A 22,047-nucleotide genomic window follows, 5' to 3' on the forward strand; every position below is an offset into this window, starting at 1 on the left:
GGGTATGTGAGGGGAGTGAGCGGTCAGGTTTTAGAGGTCAGGGGGGGAGTCACAAAGGCGGGGGTGTAACATCTTGGGGGCTGGCCAAGATGGGCATAGATCACCCCCACCCCCTGCACAAAAGAGGTAACCCCACCCTTCCTTGCCACCTTTTCACCTGAGATGAAGTCACAGGCTGGCCTCCTTCATTTACATATATTATTGCAGCAGGGGCTGAATCAGGCCCTTAACAGTTCAATCGAAGCATTCAAAAGGGAATTAGGCTGTTATATAAAAAGGAAGAATGTGCAGGGTTACAGGAGGAAGGCAGGCAGATGGCACTAGGTGAATTGCTCACTCATGGTGACGGTGCGGACATGATGGGCTGAACGGCCTCCTTCTGTAATGTAACAATTCTGTGATTAATTGGCTAGTTAAGATCCTTAATGGACCTAAGGGTGGGCAGGCTGGCTGATGCCTCACCTGCCCACGGTATTATGGGGGACAGGTTGAGGGTGGGCAGGAAGGCACTGGGCTAGCCACTTGTCCTATTTTACATGCCACCCCCACCTGCAAATGCACCGGCTGCAGGGGGGCTGTAAAATTCCCCCCAGAGTCTGGATGGAGTTGAGCAGATGGGCTGAGTGGCCTCTTCTCAATGCCCTGGAGGGGCAGCTTTGGGTGACTGATGACAATGGGCTGACCAAAGTTACTGTCACTCTGTCCTTCCAGACACAGTCATTCAGCAAAATAAGGGGAAAGGAGAAACCGCGGAGGGTGAAGAAGAAAGACGTACGTAGATCTTATCCTGGCTGTATCGGAGGAAGAGGTTGTAGAGAATTGCAGCTTCGTGTAGATCTGCGAGACTCGACATGTCGTCCACACCATCAATACTGGTTTGGTGCATTGGGACAACAATCTCCCTGGAGAGTGCAACCTGCTCATAGGACAGCACCTGGAGAGAGAGAGAGGACAAGAGAGGGAGAGGGAAATGGACAGAGAGAGACAGAGAGAAAGAGAAAGAGAGAGAGAGAGAGACACACACACAGGGTGAGAGAGAGAGACACAAAGGGAGGCAGACAGACGGAGAGAGAGAGAGAGAGGATGAGAGAGACAGAGAGAGGGAAAAGAGAAAGAAAAATAGAGGCAAAGGAAAATATTAACATATTACTGCGCCAAACATGGCAAACATCAGACTCAACAAGACAAACCTTAATCCTTCCCACTCAGCTAACAGACTGTGAGGGTCAAGAGTTGAGATCGAGACAGTGAAAAGAAAGAATAGCATTTATATAGCACCTTTCAGGTTGGCAATGGGGAGAGTGGGGGTAAAGGGGGAGAGTGGGGGTAAAGGGGGAGAGTGGGGGTAAAGGGGGAGAGTGGGGGTAAAGGGGGAGAGTGGGGGTAAAGGGGGAGAGTGGGGGTAAAGGGGGAGAGTGGGGGTAAAGGGGGAGAGTGGGGGTAAAGGGGGAGAGTGGGGGTAAAGGGGGAGAGTGGGGGTAAAGGGGGAGAGTGGGGGTAAAGGGGGAGAGTGGGGGTAAAGGGGGAGAGTGGGGGTAAAGGGGGAGAGTGGGGGTAAAGGGGGAGAGTGGGGGTAAAGGGGGAGAGTGGGGGTAAAGGGGGAGAGTGGGGGTAAAGGGGGAGAGTGGGGGTAAAGGGGGAGAGTGGGGGTAAAGGGGGAGAGTGGGGGTAAAGGGGGAGAGTGGGGGTAAAGGGGGGAGACTGGGGGTAAAGGGGGAGACTGGGGGTAAAGGGGGAGACTGGGGGTAAAGGGGGAGAGTGGGGGTAAAGGGGGAGACTGGGGGTAAAGGGGGAGACTGGGGGTAAAGGGGGAGACTGGGGGTAAAGGGGGAGACTGGGGGTAAAGGGGGAGACTGGGGGTAAAGGGGGGAGACTGGGGGTAAAGGGGGGAGACTGGGGGTAAAGGGGGGAGACTGGGGGTAAAGGGGGAGACTGGGGGGTAAAGGGGGAGACTGGGGGTAAAGGGGGAGACTGGGGTAAGAGGGCAGAGTGAGGATAACGAGGAGAGTGGGAGTAACAGGGAGAGTTAGGGTAAAGGGTGAGAGGGGGTAAAGGGATGGTGAGGGTATCAGGGGAGAGAGGCTAGGAATTCTCACCTCTCCATACTCTGTGGTGAATTGGACAATCTCGTTGGAGGCACTGTTCACACAGCTTGGGAGCAGCTGATCATTCACTCGAAGCCACACAGCGGAACCCTGGACACAGAAAGATCAGAATTAATCAGAGTAACTAAGAGTTATGTGAAACAGAGAGAGATGGAGAGACTGACTGAGAGACAGAGATAGTGAGAGGAAAAGAGAGAAAACAGAGAGAAAGCCAGGAAGAGTGAGAAGAAGACAAAGAAATAGGGTGAGAGGGATAAAGAGATAGGAAGAGAAAGTGAGAGAGAGATGGGGGAGATAGAGAGACATGGAGAGAGTAAGAGACACAGTGAGAGAGAAATAGAGAGACAGAGACGGAGAGAGACAGAGACAGAGGGAGACAGAGAGAATGAGAAACAGAGAGAGAGATAGAGAGAGATATAGAGTGAGAGAGAGAAAGACAGAGAGAGTGAAACTAAAACAGAAAGGGAGAGGGAGAAACAGAGAAGAGTGAGACATCGAGAGTGTGAGAGAGAGGAGACAGAGAGGCAGAAAGAGAGACAGACAGAGAGGCAGTGAAGGAGAGACAGAGGGAAGAGAACAGTGTATTTAAGACCGAGATAGATAGGTTCTTGATTGGTAAGGGGATCAAAGGTTACGGGGAGAAGGCAGAAGAATGGGGTTGAGAAACTTATCAGCCATGATTGAATGGCGGATCAGACTCGATGGGCCGAATGGCCTAATTTCTGCTCCTATGTCTTATGGTCTTATAAAGAGGTAGATAGACACAAAGAATCGGAGGGAGAGAGACAGGAAGGAGATGCACAAAGATGGAATATAGTAACAGCAGGAAGCCAGTCTGTTCTGTATTCAATTTGAGAATGGCTGAACTGCAAGAGATTGGGAGCAAAAGAGGGTGAGAGCGATGAAGAGTAACAGTGGGGATAGAACACAAGAATTAGGACCAGCAGAAGCCATCCAGCTCCTCGAGCCCGCACTGCCATTCCAGAAGCCTATGGCGGATCTGGCTGTGGCCCCCCTCCAATTTCCTGTCCATCCCACCATAACCCTTGACTCAGGGTGAAGGCAGAATTTCCTGAAAGATAAAAAGAAAAAGGAAGAACATGTATTTCTATAGTGCCTTTCACAAGATCAGGAAATACCAAAGCTCATTACAGACAATGAAGAGTTTTCTGAACTAGACAGCAATATGTAGCACTCCCTCAGTACTGACCCTCCGACAGTGCAGCACTCCCTCAGTACTGACCCTCCGACAGTGCAACACTCCCTCAGTACTGACCCTCCGACAGTGCAGCGCTCCCTCAGTACTGTCCCTCCGACAGTGCAGCGCTCCCTCAGTACTGACCCTCCGACAGTGCAGCACTCCCTCAGTACTGACCCTCCGACAGTGCAGCACTCCCTCAGTACTGACCCTCCGACAGTGCAGCACTCCCTCAGTACTGACCCTCCAACAGTGCAGCACTCCCTCAGTACTGACCCTCTGATGCTGCAGCACTCCCTCACTATTGATGCTCCGATGGTGCAGCACTCCCTCAGTGCTAACCCTGCGACAGTGCAGCACTCCCTCAGTACTGACCCTCTGACAGTGTGGCATTCCCTCAGTACTGACCCTCTGACAGTGCCGCACTCCCTCAGTACTGCACTTAATTACTTGTATCCCTGGGTTGGGGCTTGAAACCTCGAACTTCACAATCATTGGTGACAGAAAATCCCACTCAGCAATCCCAACCAATCCCACTGCCTTGCTCTCCCCTTAGCCCTGTCTTAATCCCAAATGAATCCCACTGCCCCACTCTCCCCATAGCCCTGTATCAATCCCCGACTAATCACACAGTGTGCTGAATCTTCCTCTGTTTCAAGAATTTATGTAACCATGTTCTTTGTCAGTATTCCATTTATAAAGAAATTTTGCGAGAATATTCTTAACAATAGTGGGTTACAGGTGAGACTCAATCCCTATTACAAGACTTTGATCGTTAGGTACTGCCATAGCAACATTTTTCCCAAGCAACAGCAGCATAGGACTGGGCCCTACTCGCACATCAGAGAAGGAAATCTTACATACAAATATGTGAATTAGAAGCAGGAATAGGCCACCCGGCCCCTCGAGCCTGCTCTGCCATTCAATAAGATCACAGCTGATCTGATTGTAACCTCAACACCACTTTCCTGTCTACCCCCAATAACCTTTTGCAACCCGCATTAATCAAGAATCTATCTACCTCCACCTTAAAAATATTCAAAGGCATTACTTCCACCACCTTTTCAGGAAGAGAGTTCCAAAGACTCACAGCCCTCAGAGAAAAATTTTCTCCTCTTCTGTCTTAAATGTGCAATCCCTTATTTTTAAACAGTGAGTTCTAGATTCTCCCGCAAGAGGAAACATCCTCTCCACATCCACCCTGTCAAGACCCCTCAGGATCTTATATGTTTCAATCAAGTTGCCCCTTATTATTTTAAACTCCAGCAGATACAACCCGAGCCTGTCCAACATTTCCTCATAAGACAACCTACCCATCCCATGTATTGGTCTGGTAAAGATTCTCTGAACTGCTTCTAATGCATTTACATCTTTCCTTAAATAAGGAGACCAATACTGTACACAGTACTCCAGATGTGGTCTCACCAGTGCCCTGTACAACTGAAGAATAACCTTGCTAATTTGGTAATCAATTCCCCTCACAATAAACAATAACAGTCGATGAATTTTCCTAATTACTTGCTGTACCTGCATACTAACCTTAAAATCTGAACTTAAAAAGACCTTCCCTGGAAAAAGCAAGGAGTTGTCAAGAGATTTACACATAGACACTGGGACAGTGAGTGCACAACACCCGCTGACACTGGGACGGTGAGCGCACAACACCCGCTGACACTGGGACGGTGAGCGCACAACACCCGCTGACACTGGGACTGCGAGCGTACAACACCGGCTGACACTGGAGCAGTGAGCGTACAACACCCGCTGACACTGGGACTGCGAGCGCACAACACCCGCTGACACTGGGACTGCGAGCGCACAACACCCGCTGACACTGGGACTGCGAGCGCACAACACCCGCTGACACTGGGACTGCGAGCGCACAACACCCGCTGACACTGGGACTGCGAGCGCACAACACCCGCTGACACTGGGACTGCGAGCGCACAACACCCGCTGACACTGGGACTGCGAGCGCACAACACCCGCTGACACTGGGACTGCGAGCGCACAACACCCGCTGACACTGGGACAATGAGGGTACAACACCCGCTGACACTGGGACTGCGAGTGTACAATACCGGCTGACACTGGAACAGTGAGGGTACAACACTCAATGACACTGGAACAGTGAGGGTACAACACTCAATGACACTGGAACAGTGAGGGTACAACACTCAATGACACTGGAACAGTGAGGGTACAACACTCAATGACACTGGAACAGTGAGGGTACAACACTCGATGACACTGGGACTGCGAGCGCACAACACCCGCTGACACTGGGACTGCGAGCGCACAACACCCGCTGACACTGGGACAGTGAGCGCACAACACCCGCTGACACTGGGACAGTGAGCGCACAACACCCGCTGACACTGGGACAGCGAGCGCACAACACCCGCTGACACTGGGACAGCGAGCACACAACACCCGCTGACACTGGGACAGTGAGCGCACAACACCCGCTGACACTGGGACAGTGAGCGCACAACACCCGCTGACACTGGGACAGTGAGCGCACAACACCCGCTGACACTGGGACAGTGAGCGCACAACACCCGCTGACACTGGGACAGTGAGCGCACAACACCCGCTGACACTGGGACAGTGAGCGCACAACACCCGCTGACACTGGGACAGTGAGCGCACAACACCCGCTGACACTGGGACAGTGAGCGCACAACACCCGCTGACACTGGGACAGTGAGCGCACAACACCCGCTGACACTGGGACAGCGAGCGCACAACACCCGCTGACGCTGGGACTGCGAGCGTACAACACCCGCTGACACTGGGACTGCGAGCGTACAACACCCGCTGACGCTGGGACTGTGAGTGTACAACACCCGCTGACGCTGGGACAGTGAGCACACAACACCCGCTGACACTGGGACTGCGAGTGTACAACACCCATTGTCTTGGGCGAGCTCCCCCTTCCCCACCTTTGCCAGCTGGCCAACTCTGCCAGTCCTGCTCAGGTAAATGGAGGCAAGCTTTACATATGGGAACTACTGCTGGCACCGGGTGTTTGTCAAGGTGGCATGGGAGGAATGCAAAGAGGGGGGATTTACTGCCGACAGGGACTTCTGGATGGTGAACAGCATGTAGTACCGTGCCTGTAAAGAGGTCAGGCATCTCAGGTAAGACTGCCCCACCTCCCGGTCTATTAAAAACACCCAGGCGGCCAAGGCTGGCATTGGCGCACCTTCCCTCACTCCCCTACCTCAAACCCCATGAGGGGAGTCAATGGCACCAAGGGGGGGGTGGGGGACGGACACCATCCGTGCAGAAGGAAAACACGGCATAAATCAAAGATATTGTGACAAGCCCACACATGGCCCCTTGTCCGTGTGAAAGCCCCTAATCTCCATTGCAACCAGATGCAAGCCTGAGGCTGGGAATGTTCCAAAGGGAATTTTCTGAGGCCAGACTCGAGTGTGACAGATGTCGATGGCAATGACCCAGAGGACAGCAGCTCAGTGGAGGACACTGGGGATGATATGGACTCCTCGTGCCCCATATCCAAGTCTCCACTCATCCCCCTGGGGAACTCTGGGAATTTCTCGCTGAACACATGGGTCGCTGTGAGAGAGTCCAGCTGGTCCTCCAACATTGGTCAAGGCTGGTGCTGCTCATCAGGTCTGTCCGCTCAGCCCTAAAGACCAGGGGCAAGAGCAAGGGAGGGACTGGAATGAGCTGCATTGACTGAAAATGCCCCTCGCTGGGCTCCTGAGGGAGTGGAGGGCCACATGCACCTCTGCTCCCTCTGCCCAATCGGGTCCTGGTGATGGGGGCACAATACTCTTACCTTATACTCGCTACCTTATACTTACCACAAGACTCTTATCATGAAGGTAACCATAATCAGCTTCAATGTCAACAGTAGAACAGAGGCACACTGTAGATTTCTTAAGTCCTCACTCCCTAAGGATGGGAAGTAAATGATGTGCATCCTGCAGGAAACCCACACCACCTCATCTGTCAGCTCCTGGGCCTGCTCAAGGTGGCTTTAACAGTTCCAAACAGTGGGTAGCTGAGGGGGTCGTTCAACCTGATTGCCTGCCTCTCTTCCCCCATCACCATGGTTATCTCCGTGCCTAGGTGCCAACGGTACACTTCAGGACTTCCACAGCCAGTGAGCACTGGGGTGGATGGTGCTGGGGGGGGGTGGGGGAGAAGCATCATCAATGCCAGGAATGTTTATTTTGTTTATGAGATATTAGTGACAAAGTATCCTCTCAAAAGGGGTATTTAGTATAAAGAGAGACTGGGACACAGGGTTGGGAGGCAGGAGACAGACAGATGAAATACTGCATTCTGTAAATAAACCTAGTTTCAAAAAAAAAGTACCAGTGTCTAGTTTCATCATTCGCTGACTGGTTTAGGATTAATTTATCATAGTGAGGGAGAAGGGGGGAGCTCAGAGAGAAGGGCAGGGAGAAGAGGGGAGCTCAGAGAGAAGGGCAGGGAGAAGAGGGGAGCTCAGAGAGGGGGTCAGGGAGAAGGGGGCTTGGAGAGGGAGAGGGGGTAGGAGTTGCAGAGGCAAAGAGGAGTGAGGGAGGGGCAATGGGTAAAGGGGACAGGGAGTGTGGAGGCAAGGGTGAGCGGGATGTGGTTGGAGGGAAGGATGTGTTGGGGGGATCACGTGGGATGGGGTCTGTATGAGAAGGGGCTGCAGCTCAGGGACCTTGTTTATAGAGTTAAAATCTAAAGTTAGAACAGATCCTTGTCTCAGGGTCTGGAATGAGGGGGTGAGGGGTCAGCACAAGCTGGGTCACAGGGGGAGGTGATGGCGTAGTGGTAGTGTTACTGGACTAGTAATCCAGAGACCCAGGGTGATGCTCTGGGGACCCAGGTTCTAAATCCTACCATGGAAGGTGGTGGAATTTAAATTCAATAAAAATCTGAAATTTAAAAAATAAAAAAAAAGTCTAATGATAACCATTGAAACCATGGCTGATTGTTATAAAAGCCCATCAGTTTCACTAATGCCCTTTGGGGAAGGAAATCTGCTGTCTTTACCTGGTCTGGCCTACATGTGACCCAGATCCACAGCAATGTGGTTGACCCTTAAATGCCCTCTGAATGAGGGCAATTAGGGATGGGCAATAAATCACAGATCACAGTGCAGAAGAGGCCCTTCGGCCCATCAAGTCTGCACTGACGCGTGAGAAACACCTGACCTACCTACCTAATCCCATTTACCAGCACTTGGCCCATAGCCTTCAATGTTATGATGTGCCAAGTGCTCATCCAGGTACTTTTTAAAGGATGTGAGGCAACCCGCCTCCACCACCCTCCCAGGCAGCGCATTCCAAACCGTCACCACCCTCTGGGTAAAAACGTTTTTCCTCACATCCCCCCTAAACCTCCTGCCCCTCACCTTGAACTTGTGTACCCTTGTGACTGACCCTTCAACTAAGGGGAACAGCTGCTCCCTATCCACCCTGTCCATGCCCCTCATAATCTTGTACACCTCGATCAGATGGCCACTCAGTCTTCTCTGCTCCAACGAAAACAACCCAAGTCTATCCAACCTCTCTTCATAACTTAAATGTTTCATCCCAGGCAACATCCTGGTGAATCTCCTCTGCACCCCCTCCAGTGCAATCACATCCTTCCTATAATGTGGCGACCAGAACTGCACACAGTACTCCAGCTGTGGCCTCACCAAGGTTCTATACAACTCCAACATGACCTCCCTACTTTTGTAATCTATGCCTCGATTGATAAAGGAAAGTGTCCCATATGCCTTTTTCACCACCCCACTACATGCCCCTCCACCTTCAGAGATCTATGGACACACACGCCAAGGTCCCTTTGTTCCACAGAACTTCCTAGTGTCATGCCGTTCATTGAATACTTCCTTGTCAAATTACTCCTTCCAGAGTGTATCACCTCACACTTTTCAGGGTTAAATTCCATCTGGAACTTATCTGCCCATTTGACCATCCCGACTATATCTTCCTGTAGCCCAAGACACTGAACCTCACTGTTAACCACCCGGCCAATCTTTGTGCTGGCCCTGCCAGTGATTCCTACATCCCATGAACGAATGGAAAAAAAATCAATCAGTGGACACTTTGAGCTGGAGCTCGATTATACTCTGAGGGTGAGCTCCCCATACCCCAGCGTATATGTTGGTGGCGAGCCCGCCTCTACTTGGTCAGCTTGTCCCATTTTAATTTTTCAGCCAATGGCCCTTTAATTAATCTGAGGCGGGAATTTGTCCGTCTCCAGGAGGTAGTCCCACTTCATATGAACATATATACGAATAAGGAGCAGGAGTAGGCCATTTGGCCCCTCAAGTCTGCTCCACTACTTAAGATCATGGCTGATCTGATAGTAACCTGGAATCTGCATTCCCCCTACCCCTGATAACCTATCACCCCCTTACTTACCAAGAATCTATCCACCTCTGCCTTAAAAATATTCAAAGGCTCTGCTTCCACTGCCATTTTAGGAAGAGAGTTCCCTCTGACTGGAGAGGTTTCTCCTCATCTCAGTCCTAAATGGTCTACCCCATGTCCTGAGACTGTGACCCCTTGTTCTAGACTCCCCCAGCCAGAGGAAACATCCTCCCTGCATCCAGTCTGTCCATCCCTGCCAGAATTTTATATGTTTCAATGAGATCCCCTCTCATTCTTCTAAACTCCAGTGAATACAGGCCTAGTCGGCCCAATCCCTCCTCATATGACAAACCTGCCATCCCAGGAATCAGTCTGGTGAACCTTCGCTGCACTCCCTCTATGGCAAATATATCCTTTCTTAGGTAAAGAGACCAAAACTGTAGATAATACTCCAGGTGTGGCCTCACCAAGGCCCTGTACAGCTGCAGTGAGACATCCTTGCTCCTGTATTCAAGTCCTCTTGCAATGAAGGCCAACATACCATTTGTCTTCTTAACTGCTTGCTGCACCTGCATGCTTGCCCTCACAATAAACGATAACATTCTATTAGCTTTCCTAATTACCTGCTGTACCTGCAGACTAACCTTTTGTGATTCATGCACTAGGACACCTCTGCATCTCAGAGCTCTGAAATCTCTCACCATTTAGATAATGTGCTTCTCTTTAATCTTCCTGCCAAAATGGACAATTTCACATTTTCCCACATTAAACTCCATTTTCCAGATCTTTGCCCATTCATTTAACCTATCTATATCTTTTTGTAACCTCCTTACATCCTCTTCACAACTTATTTTCCTACCTTTTTTTTGTGTCATCAGCAAAGTTGGCAACCAACCCATCCATCCCTTCATCCAAGTCATAGAGTCAGAGAGTTATACAACCTTCGGCCCATCGTGTCTATGCTGGCCGTCAAGCACCTATCTGTTCTAATCCCATTTTCTAGCACCATAGCCCTGTATGCCATGGCATTTTAAGTGCTCATCTAAATACTTCTTCAATGTTGTGAGGGTTCCTGCCTCTACCACTCCCTCAGTCAGTGTGTTCCAGATTCCGACCACCCTCTGGGTGAAAAAAATCCCTCCTCAAATCCCCTCTAAACCTCCTGCCCCTTACCTTAAATCTATGCCCCCTGTTTATTGACACCTCCAATAAAGGGGAAAAGTTTCTTCCAGCTACCTTATCTATGCCCTTCATAATTTTCTATACCTCTATCAGGTCCCCCCTCAGCCTTCTCTGCTCTAAGGAAAACAGCCCCAGCCTACCCAGTCTCTCTTCATAGCAGAAACCCTCCAGCCCAGGCAACATCCTGGTGAATCTCCTCTGCACCCCCTCCAGTGCAATCACATCCTTCCTATAGTGTGGCGACCAGAACAGCAAACAGTACTCCATCCAGCTGTGGCCCAACCCTGCGTTTTATACAGCTCCATCATAACCTCCCTGCTCTTATATTCTATGCCTCAGCTAACAAAGGCATGTATCCCATATGCCTTGTTAACCAATGATGAAGAGTCATACGGACTCGAAACGTTAACTGTGTTCCTCTCCGCAGATGCTGTCAGACCTGCTGAGTTTTTCCAGCTATTTTCATTTTTGTTTTTGTTGTCTTGTTAACCACCTTATCTACCTGTGCTGCTGCCTTCAGGGATCTATGGACATGTACACCAAGGTCCCTCTGATCCTCTGTACTTCCTAGGGTCCTACCATTCATTGTATATTCCCTTGCCATGTTAGCCCTCCCAAAATGCATCACCTCACACTCCTCAGGATTAAATTCCATTTGCCACTGCTCTGCCCATTTTACCAGCCCATCTATATCATCCTGTAATCTAAGGCTTTCCTCCTCACTCTTTACGACACCACCAATTTTCATGTCACCTACGAACTTACTGTTCATACCTCCTATATTCACGTCTAACTCATTAATGTACACTGCAAACAGCAAGGGTCGCAGCACCGATCCCTGCGCTACACCATTTGTCACAGGCTTCCAATCGCAAAAACAGCCTTTGCCAAGTTGCCCTGGATCCCATGGGCTCTTACCTTCTTGACCAATCTCCCATGTGGGAACTTGTCAAAAACCTTACTGGAGTCCATGTAGACTGCATCAACTACACTACCCTCATCTACACAACTAGTCACCTCCTCGAAAAATTCAATCAAATTTATAAAATTGTAAACAGTTGAGGTCCCAGCACTGATCCCTGTGGTACAACACTCATTACATCTTGCCAACCTGAAAAAGACCCATTAATGCCTACTTTCTGCTTCCTTTTAGCCAGCCAATCTTCTATCCATGCCAGTATGTTACCCCTTACACCACAGAGCTGATGCCCAGAGGCCAGCCTCATAGATGTGCTTACCAATCAGAGGCCAGCTACACAGAACTGCCATCCAACAGAGGCCAGCTGCACTATGCCATACCAGGATCAGGGTCATAACCAGGAAGAAGAGGAAACACCAACCCCAAAACCCAAGGAAGACTGGGAGCTCACTGGGGCCACGAGGGGGTGGTGGCGGCACGATGGGCAGGGCAAAGGGGGTGGCGGAGCCTGTCCCCTGACCCCGTGATCCTCCTGACCCTCCCCGTCCAGTGACCCCCATCCCCCTGACCCCCGTCCCCCTGATCCTCTGACCACCATCTCCGTGACCCTCCTGACCCCCTCGGTCACGCTCTGTGGAAATCAGATATTCAATGTGATTTAATGAACTCAATTATTCAAGAAGAGCAAATTCTCGATGGTGACTTGCTGCTGTTGATTTGCAATATTAATATGAGTAGGACAGCAGCCAATTGAAGCTGACACAGGGAGTGAGTGAAGACAGTAAGAGCAGGCTGGGATTGACAGCTTCGCTACTCACTCTGTATGTGGGGGAGGAGCTGTCTTCATCTGCACTGACCCTGAAGGAGAGATGGGCCATGTTGTGGTGAAGAGGGAACAGATGGTGCGTTTGAATTCAGTCTCTCCCACAATCTCTGCTCCTGTAAATCAGCCACCAGTTAATCAGGCTGAAAGCCTTTAACAGAATGCAACTGGCATAGACAATAAACCCATTTTGCCACGATCGAGCACCAGGGGTTAACTGGCTAACTTTCCGCTCCTAAATTCTAGCTACACATTCTTCTCCCCTCCCCCTTCAGCCAAGATCGGGATCAACCCCAGCACACTGCAATCCCTGACCTCATCGTCCATTCTGCACATTCCAGCTGAACCAATGAGTGTCATCAGCACAATTAACTGTGGGATAGGGAGGGGTGGAGTCAAACCCAAGTCCCAGACTGAGATTAGGAGCAAGACCCCAGTGACGAGATGTGAAACCATGAGCGGATCCTCTCCCTCTCTCTGTTTGTCTCTGTCTCTCTCTCTCTCTCTCTCTGTCACTCCGCCTGTCAGTCTCTCTCTCTCAGTCACTTACTGTCCCTCTCTTTGTATCTATCTGTCTCTCGATCTCTCTCATACCCTGATCAATCTCATCCCTCAGTCTGTGCCACACCAGGGCTGAAACGTGGGTCCTTGTGATTTTTTTGTGACTTAGTACACTCCTGGCTCTGATTTAGTGAACTCATCGCGGACCCAGTGAGACTTTGCAAAGCTGGAAATCACTGCAGTTTTACTGTGACCTGCCCTCAGTGCTGGGAGTCACCTCCCCCTGGGTCTTCCACCATGATCCTGCTCACTCTGTATCAATTTGATAGTGATGAACACAGCAACTGCTCATCAATAAATAACATTAAGCAACTCCACTTGAACCAGACGCAGGCTATTGGCTGTGTTAATGGCCTCTCTCATAACTGGCTATATGTCACAGGAGACTGAAGAGACAGGAAGTGTTTGTCCAGTCTGATAATTGGTAGAGTTCCGAAACAAGGATTGGGGATTAAATGACAACAAATTTGGGACTTGTGTCTCTACCCAAATACTGCAATGGTCTCCTCAGTGGGAGGTATCCATCTCCCACTTAAAAGCCCCAAACACAGCAAGAGAGACACAGGAGAGTATTGCAGAATGGACACTGTCCCCATCAAACACATCCATCAAATATCCTGTCCCCATCAAATGCACCTAGCCAAGTTGTTCCAGTACAGCTACAACACTGGCATCTACCCAGCTATGTGGAAAATTGCCCAGTTATGTCTTATACACATAAAGCAGGACAAATCCAACCCGGCCAATTACCGCCCCATCAGTCTACTCTCGATCATCAGTAAACTTTTGAAAGGGATCATTAACAGAGCTATCAAGCGGCACTTGCATAGCAATAACCTGCTCACTTATGCCCAGTTTGGGTTTCGTCAAGGCCACTCAGCTCCTGACCTTATTACAGCCTTGGTTCAAACCTGGACAAAAGAGCTGAACTCCCGAGGTGAGGTGAGAGTCACTGCCCTTGACGTCAAGGCCTCATTTGACCGAGTATAGCATCAAGGAGCCCGAACAAGACTGCAGTCAATGGGAATCAGGGGAAAACTCTCCGCTGGTAGCCGTAGCACAAAGGAAGATGGTTGTGGTTGTTGGAGGTCAGTCATCTCAGCTCCAGGACATCACTGTAGGAGTACCTCAGGCTAGTATCCTCAGCCCAACCATCTTCAGCTGCTTCATCAATGACTTTCTTTCCATCATAAGGTCAGAAGTGGGGATGTTTGCTGATGATTGCACAATGTTCAGCACAATTCGCAACTCCTCAGATACTGAAGCAGCCCATGTCCAAATGCAGCAAGACCTGGACAATATCCAGGCTTGGGCTGACAAGTGGCAAGTAATATTCGTGCTACACAAGCGTAGGCAATGGCCATCTCCAACAAGAGAGAACCTAACGATCGCCACTTGATGTTCAATGGCATTACCATCACTGAATCCCCCACTATCAACATCCTAGGGGTTACCATTGACCAGAAACTGACCTTGGTTCACCTCACCTTGGTTCAAACATGGACGGAACAGCTGAACTCCCAAGGCGAGGTGAGAGCGACTGCCCTTGATGTCAAGGCAGCATTTGATGGAGTGTGGCACCAAAGGGGCCCTAGCAACACTGGAGTCAATGGGAATCAGAGGGAAAACTCTCCACTGGTTGAGTCATACCTAGCACAAAGGAAGTTGGTTGTGGTCATTGGAGGTCAATCATCTCAGTTCCAAGACATCACTGCAGGAGTTTCTCAGAGTAGTGTCCTAGGCCCAACCATAAGACCATAAGATGTAGGAGCAGAAGCAGAACATTCAACCCATCGAGTCTCCTCTGCCATTCAATGAGATCATGGCTGATCTGATAATCATCAACTCCACTTTCCAGCCTTTTCCCCATAACCTTTGATTCCCTTACTGATTAAAAATCTATCTCAGACTTGAATATACTTAACAACCCAGCCTCTACAGCTCTCTGCATTAAAGAATTCCACAGATTCTTTTGAGAGAAGAAATTCCTCATTACCTCTGTCCTAAATGGGCAGCCCCTTATTCTGAGATTATGCCCTCTGGTTGTAAACTCTCCCACAAGGGGAAGCAGCCTCTTAGCACCTAGCCTGTCAAGCCCCCAAAGAATCTTATATGTTTCAATAAGGTCGCCTCTCATTCTTCTAAACTCCAATGAGTACAGGCCCAACATGCTCAACCTCCCCTCATAAGAAAATCCCTCCATAAAACGGGGTCAACCTAGTGAACCTTCTCTGGACTGCTTCCAAAGCCAGTATAGCTTTCCTTAGATAAGGGGACCAAAACTGTTCACAGTAATCTAGGTGTGGTCTACCTAGTGCCTTGTATAGTTTTAGCAAGACTTCCCTATTTTTATTGGAAGCAAGCTAGTGGCAGATGGCCCTAGTGCGGGTGGGGTGGGGGGAAGGGATCTAAATGGGCTAAAAGGTGGAGATGAAACAATATATCGAAATAAATTTAAAAATAGGAGGGAAGAGGAAAAAAAATAGTTGTAAAAAAATTATAAATGATTGGGAAAAAGGGGGATCGGAAAGGGGGTGGGGATGGAGGAGAGAGTTCATGATCTGAAATTGTTGAACTCAATATTCAGTCCGGAAGGCTGTAAAGTGCCTAGTCGGAAGATGAGGTGCTGTTCCTCCAGTTTGCGTTGAGCTTCACTAGAACAATGCAGCAGGCCAAGGATGGACATGTGGGCATGAGAGCAGGGTGGTGTGTTGAAATGGCAAGCAACAGGGAGGTCTGGGTCATGCTTGCAGACAGACCGAAGGTGCTCTGCAAAGCGGTCACCCAGTTTGCGTTTGGTCTCTCCAATGTAGAGGAGACCGCATTGGGAGCAGCGAATGCAGTAGACTAAACTGAAGGAAGTGCAAGTGAAGCGCTGCTTCACTTGAAAGGAGTGTTTGGGCCCTTGGAAGGTGAGGAGGGGGTAAGTAAAGGGGCAGACGTTGCACCTTCTGCGGTTGCATGGGAAGGTGCCGTGGGTGGGGGTTGAGGTGTAGGGGGTGATGAAGGAGTGGACCGGGGTGTGCCGGAGGGAACGATCCCTGTGGAAAGCTGCTGGGGGGATGGTGAAGGGAAGATGTGTTTGGTGGTGGCATCATGCTGGAGTTGGTGGAAATGGCGGAGGATGATCCTTTGAATGCGGAGGCTGGTGGGGTGATAAGTGAGGACAAGGGGGACCCTATCATGGTTCTCGGAGGGAGAGGAAGGTGTGAGGGCGGATGTGCGGGAGATGGGCTGGACACGGTTGAGGGCCCTGTCAACCACCGCGGGTGGAAAACTTCGGTTCGGGAAGAAGGAAGACATGTCAGAGGAACTGTTTTGGAAAGTGGCATCATCAGAACAGATGTGACGGAGGCGAAGGAACTGAGAGAATGGGATGGAGTCCTTACAGGAAGCGGGGTGTGAGGAGCTGTAGTCGAGGTACCTGTGGGAGTCGGTAGGCTTGTAATGAATATTGGTGGACAGTCTATCACCAGAAATTAAGACTGAGAGGTCAAGGAAGGGAAGGGAAGTGTCAGTGATGGACCATGTGAAAATGATGGAGGGGTGGAAACTGGAAGCAAAATTAATAAATTTTTCCAGATCCAGACGAGAGCCTGAAGCGGCACCGAAGTAGTCATCGATGTACCGGAGAAAGAGTTGTGGGAGGGGGCCTGAGTAGGACTGGAACAAGGAATGTTCCACATACCCCATAAAGAGACAGGCATAACTGGGGCCCATGCAGGTACCCATAGCCACACCTTTTATTTGGAGGAAGTGAGACAAACTTAAGGAGAAATTGTTCAGTGAGAGAATAAGTTCAGCCAGACGGAGGAGAGTAATGGTGGATGGGGATTGCTCGGGCCTCTGTTCGAGGAAGAAGCGGAGAGCCCTCAGACCATCACGGTGGGGGATGGAGGTGTAGAGGGATTGGACGTCCATGGTGAAGAGGCGGCGGTTGGGGCCAGGGAACTGGAAATTGTTGATACAATATAGGGCGTGAGATGAATGGCGAATGTAGGTGGGAAGAGACTGGACAAGGGGGGAGAGAATGGAGTCAAGATAGCAAGAAATGAGGTCCGTGGGTCAGGAACAGGCTGATACGATCGGTCTGCCTGGACAGTCCTGTTTGTGGATTTTGTCCTACTCAGGCCTCCTCCCACAACTCTTTCTCCGGTACATCGATGACTGCTTCGGTGCCGCTTCAGGCTCTCGTCTGGATCTGGAAAAATTTATTAATTTTGCTTCCAGTTTCCACCCCTCCATCATTTTCAAGAGGTCCATCACTGACACTTCCCTTTCCTTCCTTGACCTCTCAGTCTCAATTTCTGGTAATAGACTGTCCACCAATATTCATCACAAGCTTACCAACTCCCACAGCTACCTCGACTACAGCTCCTCACACCCCGCTTCCTGTAAGGACTCCATCCCATTCTCTCAGTTTATTCACCTCCGTCACATCTGTTCTGATGATGCCACTTTCAAAAACAGTTCCTCTGACATGTCTTCCTTCACCGAGGTTTTCCACCTACGGTAGTTGACAGGGCCCTCAACCGTGTCCGGCCCATCTCCCGCACATCCGCCCTCACACCTTCCTCTCCCTCCCAGAACCATGATAGGGTCACCCTTGTCCTCGCTTATCACCCCACCAGCCTCCGCATTCAAAGGATCATCCTCCGCCATTTCCACCAACTCCAGCATGATGCCACTACCAAACACATCTTCCCTTCACCCCCCGCCGGCGGCATTCAGTAGGGACTGTTCCCTCCGGGACACCCTAGTCCACTCCTCCATCACCCCCTACACCTCAACCCCCTCCCACAGCATCTTCCCATGCAACCACAGAAGGTGCAACACCTGCCCCTTTACTTCCCCACTCCTCACCGTCCAAGGGCCCAAACACTCCTTTCAAGTGAAGCAGCACTTCACTTGCACTTCCCTCAATTTAGTCTACTGCATTCGTTGCTCCCAATGTAGTTTCCTCTACATTGGAGAGACCAAACGCAAACTGGGTGACTGCTTTGCGGAACACCTTCAGTCTGTCCGCAAGCATGACCCAGACCTCCCTGTCGCTTGCCATTTCAACACTCCACCCTGCTCTCATGTCCACATGTCCATCCTTGGCCTGCTGCAATGTTCCAGTGAAGCTCAATGCAAACTGGAGGAACAGCACCTCATCTTCCGACTAGGTACTTTACAGTCTTCCGGACTTAATATCGAGTTCAACAATTTCAGATCATGAGCTCTCTCCTCCATCCCCAACCCCTTCCCGATCCCCCCTTTTCCAATCATTTATAATTTTTTCACAACTATATTTTTTTCTTTTCCCTCCTATTTTTAAATTTATTTCAATCTATTGTTTCATCTCCACCTTTTAGCCCATTTCAATCCCTTCCCCACACCCCACCCACACTAGGGCCATCTGCCACTAGCTTGCTTCCCTTAATGTCCCCATTAGCACATCCTTTAGATAATATCACCACCGTCAACAACCCTTTGTCCTTTTGTCTATGACATCTTTGGCAGTCTCTTCTTGGCCTCCACCTATCACTGGCCCCCTATCGAGCTCTCCTGTCCCACCCCCTTCTACCAGTTTATATTTCATCTCATTTCTATGTCTTATTCTAATGAACGGTCATACGGGCTCGAAACGTCAACTGTATCCCCCTCCGCAGATGCTGTCAGACCTGCTGAGTTTTTCCAGGTATTTTTGTTTTTGTTCTAGATTTCCAGCATTCGTAGTATTTTGCTTTTTTCCCTATTTTTATACTCCATTCCCTTTGAAATAAAGGCCAACATTCCATTTGCCTTCCCTATCACCTGCCGAACTTGTATGCTAGCTTTTTGGGATTCATGCACAAGGACTCCCAAATTCCCCTATGCTGCAGCTTTCTGCAGTCTTTCTCCATTTAAATAATATTCCGCTCCTCTATTCTTCCTGCCAAAGTTCATAACCTCACATTTTCCCACACTATATCCATCTGGCAAATTTTGCCTACTCACTTAACCTGTTTATATCACTCTGTAGGCTTTTTGTGTCATCCTCACCACTTGCCTTCCCACCTATTTTGTCATCCGCAAACTCGGCGATAGTACATTCACTTCCCTCATCCAAGTCATTGATATATATTGTAAATCATTGTGGCCCCAGCACTGATCCCTGTGGCACTCCACTAGTTACAGGTTGCCATCCTGAAAATGCCCCCCTTATCCCAACTCTCTGTCTTCTATCAGTTAGCCAATCCTCTATCCATGCTAATATACTACCCCCAACACCATGGGCTCTTATGTTATTAAGTAGCCTTATGTGCGGCACCTTATCGAACGCCTTTTGGAAATCCAAATATATTACATCTACTGGTTCCCCTTTATCTATCCTGCTTGTTACCTCCTCAAAGAAATCTAATAAATTTGTCAGGCATGATTTCCCCTTCATGAAGCCAAGCTGACTCTTCCTCATTATATTATGCATTTCTAAATGCTCTGCTATTACATCCTTTATAATAGACTCCAACATTTTCCCAATGACGGATGTTAAGCTAATTGGCCTATAGTTCCCTGTTTTTTGTCTCCCTCCCTTTTTGAATAAGGACGTTACATTGACAGTTTTGCAATCCTCTGGGACTTTTCCAGAATCTGAGGATTCTTGGAAGATTACTACCAGTGCATCCATATCTCTGTAGCTACTTCCTTTAATATCCTAGGATGCAACCCATCAGGTCCAGGGGATTTTCGGCCTTTAGCCCCATTAGTTTCCATAGCACTTTTTCTCTAGTGATAGTTATTGTATTTATTTCCTCCCCCTCTTTTTCCCCTTGATTATTTAGTATTTTTGGAATGCTATTCATGTCTTCTACCGTGCAGACTGATGCAGAGTATTTATTCAACTCCTCTGCGATTTCCTGGTTCCCCATTATTATTTCTCCAGCCTCATTCTCCAAGGGGCCTTTGTTCACTTTGGCCTCTCTCTCCCTTTGTATATATTTAAAGAAGCTTTTACTGTCCATTTTTATATTACTTGCTCATTTACCCTCAAAGTTTATTTTCACCCTCTTTATTATTTTTTGGTCATCTTTTGTTGGTTTTTAAAACTTTCTCAATCCTCTGGCTTACCACTAATCTTTGCCACATAGTATTAAATTGAAAGAAAAAATATACAATCCTTAACTTCATTGGTTAACCATGGATGGTTTATCCTCTTCCTAGAATCCTTCTTCCTCACTGAGATATATTGTTGTGAGTAATGAACTATTTTCTTAAATGTCTGTCATTGTTCATCAACCACCTTTTCTGCTAAACTTTCTTCCCAGTCCATTCCAGCCAACTCTGCCCCCATTCCTTTGTAATTACCCTTTAAGTTTAGCACAGTTGCTCCTGAACCAAGTTTTTCACTCTCAAACTGAATGCTAAATTCTATCATGTTATGGTCACTGTTTCCTAGGGGACCTTTTACTTGGAGATCATTTATTAAACTTGCCTCATTACATATTACCAGATCCAAAATAGCCTGATCCCTGGTTGGATCCACATCATATTGTTCTAGGAAACTGTCCTGAATACACACTATGAATTCTTACTCGTGGCTACCTCTGCCAATTTGATTTTCCCAAGCTACATGAAGATTAAAGTCACCCATGATTAATGTACTGCCTTTTTTACATGCCCTCATTATCTCCTGATTTATTCTCTGTCCTACAGTATAGCTACTGTTGGGGGCCTATAGACTACTCCCACCAGTGTCTTCTTCCCCTTGTTATTTCTTACCTCCACCCATATGGACTCTGCATCTCCCGATCCAAGATCATTTCTTACTATCGTACTTATTCCATCTTATACTAACAAAGCTACCCCACCACCCTTTCCTTCCTGGTTGTCCTTTCGAAAAGTCACATAACCCTAAATATTTAGTACCTAGCTTTGATCTCCTTGTAACCAAGGCTCCGTAATGGCTATAAGATCATACCCATTAACTCCTATTTGTGCTGTTAATTCAATTATTTTGTTCTAAATACTGCGTGCAATTAAGTAAAGAGCCATTAAGTTTGCCTTTTTACCATTTTTTTCTCCCTTCGACCCTATTTGCTGATGTTTTTTACGTTTGTACACTGTCCCTTCCTATCACACTCTGGGTGTCATTACCTAAATAGCTGCCCTGCAATGCTGCCATATCCTTTTGTTTTGTAAGCCTATGTATCCCCTCTCCAGAGCCCTCACCCCTAGCCCCCTCTATTTAGTTTAAAGCCCTCTCTTAGCCCTAGTCATTCAATTCGCCAGGACACTAGTCCTAGCACGGTTCAAGTGAAGCCTGTGCCACTGGAACAGCTCCCTTCTAGCCCAGTACCAGCACCAGTGCCCCATGAACTGAAACCCATTCCTCCCACACCAGTCTTTGAGCCATGCATTTAACTCCTTGACTTTATTTACTCTATGCCAGTTTGCCCATGGCTGAGGTAGCAATCCCAAGATTATTACCTTGGAGGTTCTGCTTTTTAATTTAGCTCCTAACTGTTCAATTTCTTTCAGCAGAACCTCCTTTCTAGTCCTATCAATGTTGTTGGTACTAGCATGGATTAAAACAACTGGATCTTTCCCCTCCCACTCCAAGTTCCTCTGCAGCCCTGAGGAGATGTCCTTAACACTGGCATTGGGCAGGCAACACAGCCTTTGGGACTCACGCTCATGACTGCAGAGAACAGTATCTATCCCCCTAATTATCTTGTCCCTTACCACTACTACATTCCTATTTCCTCCCCCCCGCCTTGAATGGCTCCCTGTACCACGATGCCATGGTCAGTTTGCTCATCCTCCCTGCAGTCCTGCTCTCATGCACACAGCTTGCAAGAACCTCGTAACTGTTGGACAGTTGCAGGGGCCGAGGTTCCTCAAATGCTACCTGCAGGGTCCCCATACCTGCTTCCCCTGCAATC

At 48.9% G+C, this 22,047-nt stretch overlaps 1 protein-coding gene across 1 annotated transcript in view; it reads right to left on the minus strand.

Annotated features, from left to right (window-relative positions):
- LOC144686925 (unconventional myosin-X-like) overlaps positions 1-22,047 on the minus strand; it is a 184,120-nt gene that overhangs the window by 151,395 nt on the left and 10,678 nt on the right. The window contains exons 2-3 of the mRNA XM_078552775.1: positions 2,097-2,195; positions 776-934 (exon numbers count right to left, since the gene is read on the minus strand). Coding sequence (XP_078408901.1) covers positions 776-934; positions 2,097-2,195 — 258 coding nt within the window. The remainder of the gene's footprint in view (positions 1-775; positions 935-2,096; positions 2,196-22,047) is intronic.

The sequence above is a fragment of the Cetorhinus maximus genome, chromosome 11 (genome assembly GCF_964194155.1).
Source record: "Cetorhinus maximus chromosome 11, sCetMax3.hap1.1, whole genome shotgun sequence".
Lineage (NCBI taxonomy): Eukaryota > Metazoa > Chordata > Chondrichthyes > Lamniformes > Cetorhinidae > Cetorhinus > Cetorhinus maximus.